Source organism: Eubalaena glacialis, chromosome 4, assembly GCF_028564815.1.
Source record: "Eubalaena glacialis isolate mEubGla1 chromosome 4, mEubGla1.1.hap2.+ XY, whole genome shotgun sequence".
Taxonomy (NCBI): Eukaryota; Metazoa; Chordata; class Mammalia; order Artiodactyla; family Balaenidae; genus Eubalaena; species Eubalaena glacialis.
Window position 1 is genome coordinate 72962173 of NC_083719.1, and position 17915 is coordinate 72980087.

Genomic DNA, 17915 nt, shown 5'->3' on the forward strand with positions numbered 1-17915 from the left:
ATTTCCTTTGTGATTAGAAATCAGTGAATATTCACTTTCTAATGAATAATCACCTTTGAAATATTTTACTGGACCGCAGGTGCAGGTAGTATCTGGACTCCTAGTCATGCTTTCTTGAAACAGTTCCTAATAGCAGCTTGCCTTATCTTGCCAATTCTCCCCTCTTGTAGAAGCAGAATGCAGAATATATGGTTATATTTCCTCCTGGTAGAAGGAGGTGGCTGCTTTTCTGATTTTATTTAAAAGCAGAATATGAATATACCTTTCAAAATAAACATGGTATCTTCTTGTTGCAATTAATTTATTGGCTTCATTGCCTCCGTCAAATTCTTTCGTTATCTAGCCATTTTTAAAGTTCATCATAAATCACTTTAGGAGTTGATTTGTATTGACTTCGTGGGTAAAGTCATGGAAAACATCACCATTTTGTGAACTTCAGTCTACAGCGAGTAAAAAAAGGCTGCATTTTTACACCAACAGAAAAATGGGACTTGGATCTGTTTTGTTCACTGATTTCTGTTTGATTCACTGTCGTTGGGGATGTTTGGGACAATGCATTTATAATTACAGTGTAAGTTCAGTACTATTTAGCCCTGGCTAGTGTGAACTCTATCAAATGATATTTTAATATACATATGTTAACATAGCTGAAGAAGAAATAAAATATGAATAGAATTTTTAAGTTGAAATCAAGCACTGAGCATACATTTTCAGATTTACAAGTAGATTTCATAGGAACTGAAAATGTAATAGAATCATCTTTATATCTGGATTTTTCAAGCACTCATATGATATAAATAACATACACCTTATTTTTTATATTACTGATGTTTCAGTTAAATATGCAGAAACAATCCAGAATGGTTTCCTTTGAGTACACATATTTTAAGTGTTTTTTGTGCTCATCTAGCATTGTCAAAAAAGCAAGGGTTATTTATTTATATGTGGCACACAGAGAAGGAATGGCTATGCTAATGATTAAATCGATTATTTAAATTCTAACTTACACTGCTCACTGTAAATTTCAACTTGTGACACACTATAGTTCTCCTAAAAAAAATAAGTCATGACATTTTCACTAATTGTTTTTTAAAGCAATAAATGAACTCAAAAATTGAGTGCTTGTGTTGTACTGTTATATTTAATTGTCATGTTTGATTTGACTGAATCTTATAAAAGTCACTTGCTTTGTCTGGCATACCAATTAATTTCAAATTCCTGTTACAGTGGAGGAGGACGTAGGGATGATCATGATTCCAGTGGTGAGGCTTCATGGCACTTACGGCCGTGTGACAGCTGATGTCATCTCTCAGAGCTCTTCTGCAGTTCCTGGTGGTGTTGATTATGTACTGCATGGTAGTTCAGTCACCTTTCAGCATGGGCAGAGCTTAAGTTTTATAAATGTTTCCATCATTGATGACAATGAAAGGTAATACTATTTAGTGATATTGGAAATAACATGGGCATATGTAAAGCATGAGTATTGTGCTCCAGTCCTTACCTATGTTTTGCACTGATAATAGAATTTTAGATTATACTTGTACCCATTGAAAAACGAGTGAGAAACTTTAGGGGGTGCTGAGATAGGGAAAAAGGGATTGGGAGACCATTGTGATTGTGCGTCACTTTTTCTCAAATAGAAGAAGAAATAATAATTTTTATTCTTCTAGATTTGAAAAGTCTAATCAGAATGTGGAAACATCCTGCAGATCACTTCCTTAATGCATTAAGCAATTAAAAAGAGGGGAAGAAAGTCTAATAACTATCCCAGTTTATGTAATATTGAAGTGATCATTTGTGCTTTTAGCTAAGCACCCTCTTCTTACCACTTGGTGTGTGACTACTGTGCCTTGAATATGTATGACCAATTTGGAAAATGACTAGTTATTTGGATTTTAGAAGCATGTTAATATGTTTAGACTCACAGAATTGCTCCTTCTTGCTATGCAGTGAATTTGAGGAGCCCATTGAAATCCTGCTCATTGGAGCTACTGGCGGAGCGGTCCTTGGGCGCCACCTAGTGTGCAGAATCACGATTGCCAAGAGTGACTCTCCCTTTGGTGTAGTAAGATTTCTCAATCAAAGCAAAATTTCTGTTCCTAATCCCAATTCTACAATGATTTTACCCTTGATGCTGGAGCGGACTGGAGGACTCTTGGGAGAGATTCAGGTAGAGTTATTCTACCCATGATTTAAAAAATAATTTGGATTGATAGATATGGTGTTGGATTTTCTTATTCCTCAAATATAGTCATTTATTCACAGTCAGTAATATTTATTAATTACCTAGTAGGTATAAAGCAGCTTCTAAAATCCTTTGAAGTACTTAAAAATGCATGAGGCATATAGCTATCTTCAGGGCACTCTTGAGAGAAAGTCAAAAATGGAATGAAGGATTCTGGTAAAAGTCAACAAGTATTTGTAGAGGGCTTTCCACGTACCAGACCCTGTTATAGGCCCTGAGAACGCACTGGTGAACAAGACAGACTTCATCTCTGTTCTCATAAAGTTTTCAAAGAATAAACAAAAAAATGAAAAGAAAATGATTTGATAACACGAAGTTTTGGGCAGGAATGTAAAATCAGGAAACACAATCATAAGTGACCTGCTGGCCACTGTTGATTGGATGGTAAGGGTGTGATATTAAAGCTGAAAGATGATAAGAAAGAGGTGCTCAAGTAATTGTTAGAGGCATGAGCATTTGGGCAGAGGGATTAGCTAGTGCAGATCTACAAACTTGGCACGTTTGCGGTCTGCAGAGCTCCATGTGGTGGATGGGCTTGGAAATGAAGGGATAACAGCACAAGATAGATCAGAGGGGCCCGTAGGTGTTTGGTCACAGAGAACTTTCTAAGCCAGGTTAAAGATGAGTCTAAGTGCAGATAGGATGCCATTAGAGAGTTTTAAGCAGGGGAATGATGTCAGTGTCACCGGGTTGTCAGCTCACTTATAACTGCTGTGAGGAAAATGGGTTGTCAAGAAGCCAGAGTAGAAGCAGGGAGAGCAGTTAGAAGGCTCCTGCCCTCTATAGCCCAGGGCAGAGCTGACGATGGCTCAGACAGGGGTGGAGATGGAGCTGGCCAGATGGGAAGGGACATCGAGTATGTTTTGGAGGAAAAATTCACTGGGCTTGTGGAGGGAAAGAGAGTAATCAAGGATAACTGCTAGAATTTTAGTTGAGCAACTGGTTGAACTGTAGTGCTGTTTACTGAGATGCCGAAGCTTGGGGGAAAAGCAAGAGTTCTGTTTTGGCCTTGTTGATTTGAGATAGCTACTAGACACCCCAGTGGAGGGGCAGGTAGGCAGGGGGAAGTTCGAGTGTGGGTTGTGGGGAGGTCAGGGCTGCAGACAGATTCAAAAGATGTCGACACACCTGGAGGCGTTTGAAACTCTGTGGCCTAAGGAGTGTAGACAGGGATGTAAGGGGTATAGACCCAAGCGCGGGCTCCCAACATTTAGGGATCTGAGGAGGGAGAGCCAGCCAAAAAGATTGAGAAGTAAAGAAGGAAAACTAGGAAGGTATGTGTTATGTGAGTAACACATAAGCCAAGGAAGACAGGACACAGTGTTTCAAGAGAAAGAAGTGGTCAGCTGTGTCCAATGCTGATGAAAGATGAAAGAAGCAAAGAGAAGTGCCCAGTTTTCTTTCTTTATGCATATGAAAAGTAGACAATTTTAAATTATAGAAACTTTAAAAAATGCATTTGTTGCAATATAAAATTTTTGTTTCTTGTAACAATTTATGAAAATTTCTGTTCCTCTTACACTAGGAATTTAAGTATATTTATTGCTGCACGCCCAGCAGACCTTTCACATGGTTTTATAGTCTGATTCAAATAGGTTTTGATGGACAGAAGCTGTGCACTAGCAAGACAGTTTGTACTCATATTTTTAAAGTTTATATTACTCTAATATATATATTTAGAATATGTACCTTTATGTTTTTGTTATCCTGCGGTGATAACAAATGACTGGGTATTCAGATCTTTCTTTACTTGTTAGACATTACTATTCATGAAAACAGATATTCTATAGATACATAGCTTATATTTGCAAATATTATTTTAAACAACATGAGTTGATAACATAGGAATTTGCTGGAGATATTCTAGAATAATTTTCACATGTATGTATATATATTTTTAGTACTACATATCCTGCTAAGTAATTCTTTGTTTAAAGCTGATCATTTCTATTTAAAAAACAAACACCCTGCAGGTAAACTGGGAGATAGTCAGACCCAATTCTCAGGAAGCCTTACCATCACAGAACAGAGACATCGCAGACCCAGTGAGCGGGTCCTTCTCCTTTGGAGATGGGGAAGGTGGAGTGAGAAGCATCATTCTGATAGTCTATCCTCATGATGACGTTGAACTTGAAAAGACTTTCATTATTAAACTTAAACTTGTGAAAGGAGAAGCTAAATTAGACTCCAGAGCTAAAGATGTTACATTAACAGTAAGTCCGACTTTGTTTTGCCCACAAAATTTTGGATTTAACGGATTTCTTGGAAAATGCATTTACATTTGTTGAAACTCTATAGGCTTATGATGAATTGAAAGTTATAAGACCAAATGAAGTCATAGTAATTCCTGTGGGTCAGATGTTCTGGTTGTTATGTTAGTTTATTCCATAGCCTCATTATTGATAACTTTTAAAGGCTTTAAGATAATGAGAAATACTTATTTTACACTTTCTGAGAAAATCTGATGTTTTGGGGATATTTGGCACTTTTAGAGACGAGGCATTCGTCATATCATACGCATTGGATATCTTTGCCATTAAAGTGCATAAAAGTTCACAGATAGTCACAAGTCAGGTTGTTGGAAGGAAGAATGGTACTTGTTCAATTAGGGCAATGATGGTGTGGATCAGATCCGAGTTCAGCATATTTTGCATGAATCACCCAGTCCGTCGGGGCAGAAAGTACTGGGGACCAAGGTTACTGAAAAAAAGACTGAAAGATGCACCTTTTTTTTAAGTTTGGAAAACACTCTTGTCTGGGGTCTATATCAGTCAGATGTCTCCAGAGAACCAGAACTATTAGGAAATATATATGGAGAAAGAGAGAGGTTTTTTTTTTAAGGAATTGGCTCATGGGATTGTGGGGTCTGGCAAGTCCAAAATCCATAAAGCAGGCTGGCAGGCAGGAAGCCCAGGAAAGAACCGAAGTTGCAGTCTTGAGTTTGAATTTTGTGGGGCAGGCCAGCAGGCTGGAAACTCAAACAGGATTCCTAAATTGCAGTCCTGAGCCACAATTCCTTCTTCTCCGGGAAGCCTCAGTGTTTGCTCTTTAAGGCTTTCAACTGATTGGATGAGGTCCGTTCACATTATTGAGAATAATTTTCTTAACTTCAAGTCAGCTGGCTGTAAATATTAATCACATCTGCAAAATACCTTTACAGCAACATCTAGACTAGTGTTTGACCAAACAATTGGACACCGTAGCGTAGCCAGGATGACACATTAAATTAACCGTCACAGGGCCTTTGCTTCTCTCCATATTGTATTATATCATAACCAGTAGAAAGAGGTTAGCTAAACTTAACTGGTTAAGTGAAGCAAATGAGAGGTGAATAAAGCTAAATTCAGTCATTGAAGTATTATCCTTTGGTGATTCTACAAATTGTAGTTTTCTGAACACTTATTCCCATTATCCTTGGGGGAATAAGAACCTACTTGTTTTGGGTAACAATCAGCGTAATAAGGAAGGTTTTTAAAAATCAGGTAGCCAGGTGGATTATATCCAAATATCATGATTGTGTTTCTTTCATTTCCTCAGCTTATCTTGTACATACACAATACATCAGCGTATTGATATATTGGATACCGTAATTTCATCCATAGCTGTTATATACATTTTCACTCTGCTCTCTGTTTCTGTTTCTAGATACAAAAGTTTGGTGATCCAAATGGAGTGGTTCAGTTTGCTCCCGAGTCTTTATCTGAGGAGACCTATTTGGAGCCATTAGCTCTGGAAGGGCCCCTGATCATTACTTTCTTTGTCAAAAGAGTCAAGGGCACTTCGGGAGAGATTATGGTATCATTTTTCCTTTGATTTTTAAGTAGAGTAGTAATTTGCCTAACAACTGCGGTTGAGGGGAACAGAGAAACTGCGTGTTCTGGAGAATTAAAGTTTTAGATATACTGAAGTGACATGAGTTTTCACACACGCTGAGAAGGCTCATTGAAGCACCTTTGGACTCTCTAGCCAGCGCCAACCTCTGGCTGTCTTTCTAAATTCAGTTACAATTAAGTTAAAAAGATTTTTCTCACATTTAATAATGAAGAAAATGACTGAACTATTTTGTAATTTTTTTGTTTGCTATAATATAAAGCTTTTCCTACTGAACAGGCCTATCCATGATTTTTATAAATTGCTTAATATATTCTTAATATATTCTTTTTTTGGATATACCTCTTTAAATGTGTTTATTATTTTAAGAAGTTTAGAACATTGTTTGAACTGAGTTAAATGTTTGTGGAATCCTTGAAACATTTCAAGAAAACATGGCTTGGAATCACTGCTCTAGACCTATTACTCTCTTAACATAGATCAATATGCATATATTCTTTATTTTCAGTATATTCGAGATGCTCTTGTAAATCATCAGCATATTCATCAAACAGATCAAGGTTATCTGTTTGCTAGCAAAACTTATTTTGTGAACTCTCTCTATAAACTTACCTCTTTTCCTGTATTGGTGATTAATTGTTACTTCTTCAGTTGAAACTTTATGGTTTGGAGGTAAAAAAATTCTTAGAAGATAATTTCTTACAGATTTTGGGAGGGGGGGAATTCTTAATTTCTGAAATCTTAGATATCTTCTTTTTTTTTTAAACATTCCATTTTCTCTCGTTTTTTTTTTTTTTTAATCTTTTTTTTTTTTTTTTTTTTCACTTTTATCACTCTATTTTTAAGTTGAAGTATGGTTGATTTACAATGTTATATTAGTTTCAGGTGTACAACGTAGTGATTCAATATTTTTATAGATTACACGCCAAAGTTATTATAACATTATTGCCTGTATTCCCTGTGCTGTCCATTACGTACTTGTGACTTACTTATTTTATAACTGGCAGTTTGTACCTCTTGATCCCCTTCACCTATTTCACCCATGCCCCACCCCACTGCCCCTCTGGCTACCACTGGTTTGTTCTCTGTATCTGTGAGTCTGTTTCTGTTTTGTTATGTTTGTTCATTTGTTTTGCTGTTTTGATTCCACATATAAGTAAAAACATACAGTATTTGTCTTTCTCAGTCTAGCTTATTTCACTAAGCAAAATATCCTCCAGGTCCATTCATATTGGACCTGGAGGATATTTTGAAATCATATTGAAATCATATCAAGATTTCAAATTTTTTATGGCTGAGTACTATTCCATTGTGTGTGTGTGTGTGTGTGTGTGTATATCCATTCAACACATCTTTTTTTTTTTTTTTTTTTTCCACACCCACTGTATTTTATTTTTACAAGAGATAAATAGACTGACACCAAGCATTGTACATGGATGACCACAACAAAAGCAACAATGATTGCAATTACCAAACATGAAACACACTCATACTATGTCATAATATTGACATTCAGTCCAGTAATCCTCCACTGCAGCAGCTCCTTTACTTTGCAGTGAAAATTGATTTGTATATTCTTTGCCTCTGAGTTCTTGTGGGATTTTTTCTTTTTTTAAATTCAAACAGAAAGTCACAAAAATTATACTCATCCTCATCAGTTCACTCAGTCCCATGTAATTAATTTTTTTTTTTTTTCATCTTGATCTTTTGTTAGCACTTTTATGAGCTCATCAGTTTTTCATTAGAGTTCTGAAAATGCTTATTCATTCAGTTCAGCAGTACAGTCAGGTACCAGAAACCTGTACTTGTCAGAGTCTTTTCCATGAATTTCCTGAAGATGAAACCCTTTTATAGGAACATATTTACAAAAGCATCAGAGTACACCCAGAACTGTCTGTAAATGACAAAAGACTTAAAAATGACCACGGTTAAAGATTGGATGAAAGTTCATAATAATGCAGTTGACAAGAAAATTAGTTATTTCTGAGATATACATTTTAAAGTAATAACTAGGATTATGACTTATAACATTATACCAGAACATATAAGATTTTTAGAAATTTCATGTAATGTCTGAAACATTTATATTAACATATTTCCATACAAATAACCCAATGAAAGTTTAGTATTAGTTGTTTTGTTTGTTTGTTTATACTGCAGGTTCTTATTAGTCATCAATTTTATACACATCAGTGTATACATGTCAATCCCAATCGCCCAATTCAGCACACCACTATCCCCACCCCACCGCAGTTTTCCCCCCTTGGTGTCCATATGTCTGTTCTCTACATCTGTGTCTCAACTTCTGCCCTGCAAACCGGCTCATCTGTACCATTTTTCTAGGTTCCACATACATGCGTTAATATACAATATTTGTTTTTCTCTTTCTGACTTACTTCACTCTGTATGACAGTCTCTAGATTCATCCACGTCTCAACAAATGACTCAATTTCGTTCCTTTTTATGGCTTTATTTTTTATTGGAGTATAATTGCTTTACAATGGTGTGTTAGATTCCACTTTATAACAAAGTGAATCAGTTATACATATACATATATCCCGATATCTCTTCCCTCTTGAGTCTCCCTCCCTCCCAGCCTCCCTACCCCACCCCTCTAGGTGGTGACAAAGCACCGAGCTGATCTCCCTGTGCTATGTGGCTGCTTCCCACTAGCTATCTATTTTACGTTATGTAGTGTATATATGTCCATGCCACTCTCTCACTTTGTCCCAGCTTACACTTCCCCCTCCCCATGTCCGCAAGTCCATTCTCTACATCTGCATCTTTATTCCTGTCCTACCCCTAGGTTCTTCAGAACCTTTTTTTTTAGATTCCATATATATGTGTTAGCAAACGGTATTTGTTTTTCTCGTCCTGACTTACTTCACTCTGTATGACAGACTCTAGGTCCATCCACCTCACTACAAATAACTCAATTTCGTTTCTTTTAATGGCTGAGTAATATTCCATTGTCTGTATGTGCCACAACTTCTTTATCCATACATCTGTCAATGGACACTTAGGTTGCTTCCATGTCCTGGCTATTGTAAATAGAGGTCAATGAACATTGTGGTACATGAGTTTTTGAAGTATGGCTTTCTCAGGGTATATGCTTAGTAGTGGGATTGCTGGGTCGTATGGTAGTTCTATTTTTAGTTTTTTAAGGAACCTCTGTACTGTTCTCCATAGTAGCTGTATCAATTTACATTCCCACCAACAGTGCAAGAGGGTTCCCTTTTCTCCACACCCTCTCCAGCATTTATTGTTTGTAGATTTTTTGATGATGGCCATTCTGACTGGTGTGAGATGATATCTCATTGTAGTTTTGATTGGCATTTCTCTAATGATTAATGATGTTGAGCATTCTTTCATGTGTTTGTTGGCAATCTGTATATCTTCTTTGGAGAAACGTCTGTTTAGGTCTTCTGTCCATTTTTGGATTGGGTTGTTTGTTTTTTTGATATTGAGCTGCATGAGCAGCTTGTAAATTTTGGAGATTAATCCTTTGTCAGTTGCTTCATTTGCAAATATTTTCTGCCATTCTGAGGGTTGTCTTTTCGTCTTGTTTATGGTTTCCTTTGCTGTGCAAAAGCTTTTAAGTTTCATTAGGTCCCATTTGTTTATTTTGTTTTTATTTCCATTTCTCTAGGAGGTGGGTCAGAAAGGATCTTGCTGTGATTTATGTCATGCATTGTTCTTCCTATGTTTTCCTCTAAGAGTTTGATAGTGTCTGGCCTTACATTTAACTCTTTAATCCATTTTGAGTTTATTTTTGTGTATGGTGCTAGGGAGTGTTCTAATTTCATTCTTTTACATGTAGCTGTCCAGTTTTCCCAGCACCACTTATTGAAGAGGCTGTCTTTTCTCCACTGTATATTCTTGCCTCCTTTATCAAAGATAAGGTGACTATATGTGCATGGGTTTATCTCTGGGCTTTTTATCCTGTTCCATTGATCTGTATTTCTGTTTTTGTGCCAGTACCATACTGTCTTGATTACTGTAGCTTTGTAATATAGTCTGAAGTCAGGGAGCCTGATTCCTCCAGCTCCGTTTTTCTTTCTCAAGATTGCTTTGGTTATTTGGGGTCTTTTGTGTTTCCATACAAATTGTGAAATTTTTTGTTCTACTTCTGTGAAAAATGCCATTGGTAGTTTGATAGGGATTGCATTGAATCTGTAGATTGCTTTGGGTAGTAGAGTCATTTTCACAATGTTGATTCTTCCCATCCAAGAACATGGTATATCTCTCCATCTATTTGTATCATCTTTAAATTCTTTCATCAGTGTTTTATAGTTTTCTGCATACATGTCTTTTGTCTCCTTAGGTAGGTTTATTCCTAGGTATTTTATTCTTTTTGTTGCAATGTTAAATGGGAGTGTTTCCTTAATTTCACTTTCAGATTTTTCATCATTAGTGTATAGGAATGCAAGAGATTTCTGTGCATTAATTTTGTATCCTGCTACTTTACCAAATTCATTGATTAGCTGTAGTCATTTTCTGGTAGCATATTTAGGATTCTCTGTGTATACTATCATGTCATCTGCAAACAGTGACAGCTTTACTTCTTCCTTTCCGATTTGGATTCCTTTTATTTCTTTTTCTTCTCTGATTGCTGTGGCGAAAACTTCCAAAACAATGTTGAATAATAGTGGTAAGAGTGGGCAACCTTGTCTTGTTCCTGATCTTAGTGGATATGGTTTCAGTTTTTCACATTGAGGACGATGTTGGCTGTGGGTTTGTCATATATGGCCTTTATTATGTTTAGGTAAGTTCCCTCTGTGCCTACTTTCTGGAGGGTTTTTATCATAAATGGGTGTTGAATTTTGTCGAAAGCTTTTTCTGCATTTATTGAGATGATCATATGGTTTTTCTTCTTCAATTTGTTAATATAGTATATCACCATATTAACCATATTGATTTGCGTATATTGAAGAATCCTTGCATTCTGGGATAAACCCCACTTGATCATGGTGTATGATCCTTTTAATGTGCTGTTGGATTCTGTTTGCTAGTATTTTGTTGAGGATTTTTGCATCTATGTTCATCAGTGATATTGGCCTGTAGTATTCTTTCTTGGTGATGTCTTTGTCTCGTTTTCATATCAGGGTGATGATGGCCTCGTAGAATGAGTTTGGGAGTGTTCCTCCCTCTGCTATATTTTGGAAGAGCTTAAGAAGGATAGGTGTTAGCTCTTCTCTAAATGTTTGATAGAATTCACCTGTGAAGCCATCTGGTCCTGTTCTTTTGTTTGTTGGAAGATTTTTAATCACAGTTTCAATTTCAGTGCTTGTGATTGGTCTGTTTATATTTTCTATTTCTTCCTGGTTCAGTCTTGGAAGGTTGTGCTTATCTAAGAATTTGTCCATTTCGTCCAGGTTTTCCATTATATTGGCATATAGTTGCTTGTAGTAATCTCTCATGATCCTTTGTATTTCTGCAGTGTCAGTTGTTACTTCTCCTTTTTCATTTCTAATTCTATTGATTTGAGTCTTCTCCCTTTTTTTCTTAATGAGTCTGGCTAATGGTTTATCAATTTTGTTTATCTTCTCAAAGAACCATCTTTTAGTTTTATTGATCTTTGCTATTGTTTTCTTCATTTCTTTTTCATTTATTTCTGATTTGATCTTTATGATTTCTTTCCTTCTGCTAACTTTGGGGAGTTTTTGTTCTTCTTTCTCTAATTGCTTTAGGTGTAAAGTTAAGTTGTTTATTTGAGATGTTTCTTGTTCCTTAAGATAGGATTGTATTGCTATAAACTTCCCTCTTAGAACTGCTTATGCTGCATCCCATAGGTTTTGGGTTGTTGTGTTTTCATTGTCATTTGTTTCTAGGTATTTTTTGATTTCCTCTTTGATTTCTTCAGTGATCCCTTGGTTATTTAGTAGTGTATCGTTTATCCTCCATGTGTTTGTATTTTTTACAGATTTTTTTCCTGTAATTGATATCTAGTCTCATAGCGTTGTGGTCGGAAAAGATACTTGATACTATTTCAATTTTCTTAAATTTACCAAGGCTTGATTTGTGACCCAAGATATGATCTATCCTGGAGAATGTTCCATGAGCACTTGAGAAGAAAGTGTATTCTGTTGTTTTTGGATGGAATGTCCTATAAATATCAATGAAGTCCATCTCATTTAATGTATCATTTAAAGCTTGTGTTTCCTTATTTATTTTCATTTTGGATGATCTGTCCATTGGTGAAACTGGGTTGTTAAAGTCCCCTACTATGATTGTGTTACTGTCAATTTCTCCTTTTATGGCTGTTAGTATTTGCCTTATGTATTGAGGTGCTCCTATGTTGGGTGCATAAATATTACAATTGTTATATCTTCTTGGATTGATCCCTTGATCATTATGTAGTGTCCTTCTTTGTCTCTTGTAATAGTCTTTGTTTTAAAGTTTATTTTGTCTGATATGAGAATTGCTACTCCATCTTTCTTTTGATTTCCATTTGCATGGAATATCTTTTTCCATCCCCTCACTTTCAGTCTGTATGTGTCCCTAGGTCTGAAGTGGGTCTCTTGTAGACAGCATACATACGGGTCTTGTTTTTGTATCCATTCAGCTAATCTATGTCTTTTGGTTGGAGCATTTAATCCATTTACATTCAAGGTAATTATCGATATGTATGTTCCTATTACCATTTTCTAAATTGTTTTGGGTGTGTTTTTGTAGGTCTTTTCCTTCTCCTGTGTTTCCTGCCTAGAGAAGTTCCTTTAGCATTTGTTGTAAAGCTGGTTTGGTGAAGCTGAATTCTCTTAGCTTTTCCTTGTCTATAAAGGTTTTAATTTCTCCGTTGAATCTGAATGAGATCATTGCTGGGTAGAGTAATCTTGGTTGTAGGTTTTTCCCTTTCATCACTTTAAATATGTCCTGCCACTCCCTTCTGGCTTGCAGTTTCTGCTGAAAGATCCGCTGTTAACCTTATGGGGATTCCCTTGTATGTTATTTGTTGTTTTTCCCTGCTGCTTGTAATATTTTTCTTTGTATTTAATTTTTGATCGTTTGGTTAATATGTGTCTTGGTGTGTTTCTTCTTGGATTTATCCTGTGTGGGACTCTGTTTGCTTCCTGGACTTGATTAACTATTTCCTTTCCCATATTAGGGAAGTTTTCAACTATAATCTCTTTAAATATTTCTCAGTAATATTTAAATATTTCTTTCTTTTTCTCTTCTTCTGGGACCCCTATAATTAGAATGTTGGTGCATTTAGTGTTGTCCTGGAAGTCTCTGAGACTGTCCTCAATTCTTTTCATTCTTCTTTCTTTATTCTGCTCTGTGGTAGTTATTTCCACTACTTTATCTTCCAGGTCACTTATCCATTCTTCTGCCTCAGTTATTCTGCTATTGATTCCTTCTAGAGAATTTTTTATTTTATTTATTGTGTTGTTCATCATTGTTTGTTTGCTCTTTAGTTCTTCTAGGTCCTTGTTAAACATTTCTTGTATTTTCTCCAATCTATTTCCAACATTTTGGATCATCTTTACTATCATTATTCTGAATTCTTTTTCAGGTAGACTGACTATTTCCTCTTCATTTGTTAGGTCTGGTGGGTTTTTTCCTTGCTCCTGCATCTGCTGTGTGTTTCTCTGTCTTCTCATTTTGCTTAACTTACTGTGTTTGGGGTCTCCTTTTCACAGGCTGCAGGTTCGTAGTTCCTGTTGTTTTTGGTGTCTGTCCCCAGTGGCTAAGGTTGGTTCAGTGGGTTGTGTAGGCTTCCTGGTGGAGGGGGACTAGTGCCTGTGTTCTGGTGGATGAGGCTGGATCTTGTCATTCTGGTGGACAGGTCCGCATCTGGTGGTGTGTTTTGGGGTGTCTGTGACCTTATTATGAGTTTAGGCAGCCTCTCTGCTAATGGGTGGGGTTGTGTTCCTGTCTTGCTAGTTGTTTGGCATAGGGTGTCCAGCACTGTAGCTTGCTGGTTGTTTAGTGGAGCTGGATCTTGGCGTTGAGATAGAGATTTCTGGGAGATTTTCGCCATTTGATATTACGTGGAGCTGGGAGGTCTCTGGTGGACCAATGTCCTGAACTCGGCTCTCCCACATTAGAGGCACAGCCCTGACGCCCAGCTGGAGCACCAAGACCCTGTCATCCACACGGTCAGAATAAAAGGGAGAAAAAAAGAAAGAAAGAAAGAAAAAAATAAAATAAAGTTATTAGAATAAAAAATTTAAAAAACTTTATCAAGTAATTTTTAAAAAAGGAAGAAAGAAAGAAAGAAGAGAGCAACCAAACCAAAAAACAAATCCACCAGTGATAACAAGCGCTAACAACTGTACTAAAAAACCAAAAAAAGGACAGACAGAACCCTAGGACAAATGGTAAAAGCAAAGCCATAGAGACAAAAATCACACACAGAAGCATACACATACACACTCACAAAAAGAGAAAAAGGAAAAAAATATATATATTGTTGCTCTCAAAGTCCTCCACCTCATTTTGGGATGATTCGTTCTCTATTCAGGTATTCCACAGATGCAGAGCACATCAAGTTGATTGTGGAGATTTAATCCACTGCTCCTGAGGCTGCTGGGAGAGATTTCCCTTTCTCTTCTTTGTTCACACAGCTCCTGGGGTTCAGCTGTGGATTTGGACCCGCCTCTGCGTGTAGGTCGCCTGAGGGCATCTGTTCCTGCCCAGACAGGACGGGGTTAAAGGAGCAGCTGATTTGGGGGCTCTGGCTCACTCAGGCCAGGGGTGGGGGGGGAGGGAGGGGTATGGAGTGCGGGCGAGCCTGCAGCGGCAGAGGCCGGCGTGACGTTGCAACAGCCTGAGGCGCCATGTGTTCTCCTGGGGAAGTTTTCCCTGGATTCCGGGACCCCGGCAGTGGCAGTCTGCACAGGCTCCCAGGAGGGGAGGTGTGGATAGTGACCTGTGCTTGCACAGAGGCTTCTTGGTGGCTGCAGCAGCAGCCTTAGCGTTTCATGCCCGTGTCTGGTGTCCGCGCTGATAGCCGAGGCTCCCGCCTGTCTCTGGAGCTTGTTTGGGCGGAGCTCATTTGGGCGGCGCTCTGAACCCCCTCTCCTCGAGCACCGCGAAACAAAGAGGCTAGAAAATGTCTCTTGCCTGTTAGGCAGCTCCACACCTTTTCCCGGACACACTCCTGGCTAGCTCTGGCACACTAGCCCCCTTCAGGCTGTGTTCACGCAGCCAACCCCAGTCCTCTCCCTGGGATCTGACCTCCGAAGCCCGAGCCTCAGTTCCCAGCCCCTGCCCGCCCCGGCGGCTGAGCAGACAAGCTTCTCGGGATGGTGAGTGCTGCTCGGCGCCGCTCCTCTGTGCGGGAGTCTCTCCGCTTTGCCCTCCGCACCCCTGTTGCTGCGCTCTCCTCCCTGGCTCCGAAGCTTCCCCCCTCCGCCACCCCCTGTCTCTGGCCGCGAAGGGGCTTCTAGTGTGTGGAAACCTTTCCTCCTTCACAGCTCCCTCCCACTGGTGCAGGTCCCGTACCTATTCTTTTGTCTCTGTTTTTTCTCTTTTCTTTTGCCCTACCCAGGTACGTGGGGAGTTTCTTGCCTTTTGGGAGGTCTGAGGTCTTCTGCCAGCGTTCAGTAGGTGTTCTGTAGGAGTTGTTCCACATGTAGATGTATTTCTGATGTATTTGTGGGGAGGAAGGTGATCTCCACGTCTTACTCTTCCGCCATCTTGAAGCTCCTCCTCGATATTCTCTTTTTATTAAAAACAAACAAAAACAAATTCCAATGTGAATGTCAGATTATCTACTTACTTTTTACCTTCAAATATTGTCTGTGGTTCACTATTGAATATATTTGTGGTACTGGTATTTTAAAGTTAACTTGTTTCTCTTTATCTTTTCAAATTATGTTATTTGAGAAGCAGGTGAAATGAAATTTTATAATCCTGTCCTGCAAATTGCATACAACAGCCTGAAAGAGTTAAGATAGTTTCTAAATTACCTAACTACTTGGAAAGTTTCACTTGGAATATAATGATGCACACTTAATTTTTTTTGTATATAGTAGAGGAAAACTAATTTAAAGGATTTTTGATTCAATATACTGAATTGTATAACTTTGTTGGGTGTTTTTTTCCTTTTATGTTAGGTTTACTGGGAATTAAGCAGTGAGTTTGATATTACTGGAGACTTTCTGTCTACAAAAGGATTTTTCACCATTGCTGATGGAGAAAGTGAGGCCAGCTTTGATGTTAACTTGCTACCAGATGATGTACCTGAGATAGAGGAAGTTTATGTGATTCAGCTTGTTTCTGTAAAGGGAGGAGCAGAACTTGATCCAGAAAAATGCATCACACGGTTCTCTGTTTCTGCAAATGATGACCCACATGGGGTATTTGCCCTGTATTCAGATCAGCAGTCAATACTTATTGGGCAGAACCTTAGTAGATTCATCCAAATTAATGTAACCCGGCTTGCTGGAACATTTGGAGATGTGACTGTTGGATATCGAATATCATCTGATCCTAAGGAGCAGTCTTTTGTTACTGAAAATGCAGAGAGGCAGCTGGTGGTCGAAGATGGCACCGGATATAAAGTGGACACAGTGCCAGTCAAGAGTCAGGTTTGTAGCATTTCTTTAATTTCCTGATCATTCCGATAAAGCTCCTTCAAGAAAACCCTAGTTAATCTCATGATCAGTTTAAAGTCTTATTCTGATATTTAAATGGAACCATGAAAAGTGCCTTAGAAAATGCATAGTAATTATTGGATAATACATATACTGAAGTATTTGCAGATTATAAGTAAATAAGGATATTCTTATTTGGAGATAAAATATTTTTGTCTAGATAGTAACAGGCACTTATTTAGTACTCCAGAGTTCCAGAAATTGTTCCAAGTGCTACAAAAACACACACACACACACACACACACACACACACACACACACAGGATGCTTGTTGAAGGGAAGATATTTGTAGACTTCCTAGGACAGCAGACTGTTTTGCCGACATATTACGTGAGAGTGCTAGGAATACATGGATTTTCTGTGGGTCAGATAGACACCTAGCAGTCTTTCTCAGTCTGATCCACAGAAAGTGATTTGAGCAACTGCTTTCATCCTCCCAAGAAGATAACTAGTATCATTCCATATGCATGGCAGAGAAGTTAATTTATTTCATGCATGGGATGCATTATAGCTGTGAGGATTAATTATCTCATGGTTGAGAAAGTCTGTACCAGAGGACACTTTTAGATTATCTCCTGTGGTGGTACCTGGGACATTTTGAAGGATGGTAGTCCTCTTTTCATTTCACTTTGAAAGCTTAATGGTATAGTTGATAAAGATACTTAGCTTTCTTAATACCTGTTTGAATTATCTATGGATTTCTTAATATCTGTTTTGAAGCTCTATTATTTTTATGATTTCTGTCTCTTTTCAATAAAGAGTAACAAAAGTTTACTAGCTTACCCATATATGAAAACTTCCTCTTATTTGCTTACTTCAACATCTTTCGTTAGTATATTTAAATTTGCATGGGTTCCTTCTGTCTCTTACATTCTACTATGTGTGGTGTAGACTGCACATTGATTATTAGGTGTTATGTATGTGAGTTAGTCTTCCAAGGTGACTGTTTGGGGCAACGTGTGACATGCACATAAACTGAGGGGAGGATTTTTCCAGCTGTCCCTTTCTCCCCTCACACCCTGGGTGTAATGCATTGCTCTTTAAAGTTTGGGATATTAGTTATAAGTTACATATAGATCTACATGATCTACCGCCCTGATAAAAGTTAGGACTTCGGACAGGTCTGCCACAGAGAAGGACCTTCAAGTGGGTCTTGGGACAGAATGAGTTTCCATTAGGCTCTGAAAACTAGAAGACTCTTGATGTTGGTTTAACATGAGGACCAGGGAGTGAACAGT

At 37.9% G+C, this 17915-nt stretch overlaps 1 protein-coding gene across 1 annotated transcript in view; it reads left to right on the plus strand.

The window, feature by feature from the left end:
- ADGRV1 (adhesion G protein-coupled receptor V1) overlaps window positions 1-17915 on the plus strand; it is a 560722-nt gene that overhangs the window by 184901 nt on the left and 357906 nt on the right. The window contains exons 66-70 of the mRNA XM_061188957.1: window positions 1228-1429; window positions 1951-2170; window positions 4219-4458; window positions 5891-6040; window positions 16138-16611. Coding sequence (XP_061044940.1) covers window positions 1228-1429; window positions 1951-2170; window positions 4219-4458; window positions 5891-6040; window positions 16138-16611 — 1286 coding nt within the window. The remainder of the gene's footprint in view (window positions 1-1227; window positions 1430-1950; window positions 2171-4218; window positions 4459-5890; window positions 6041-16137; window positions 16612-17915) is intronic.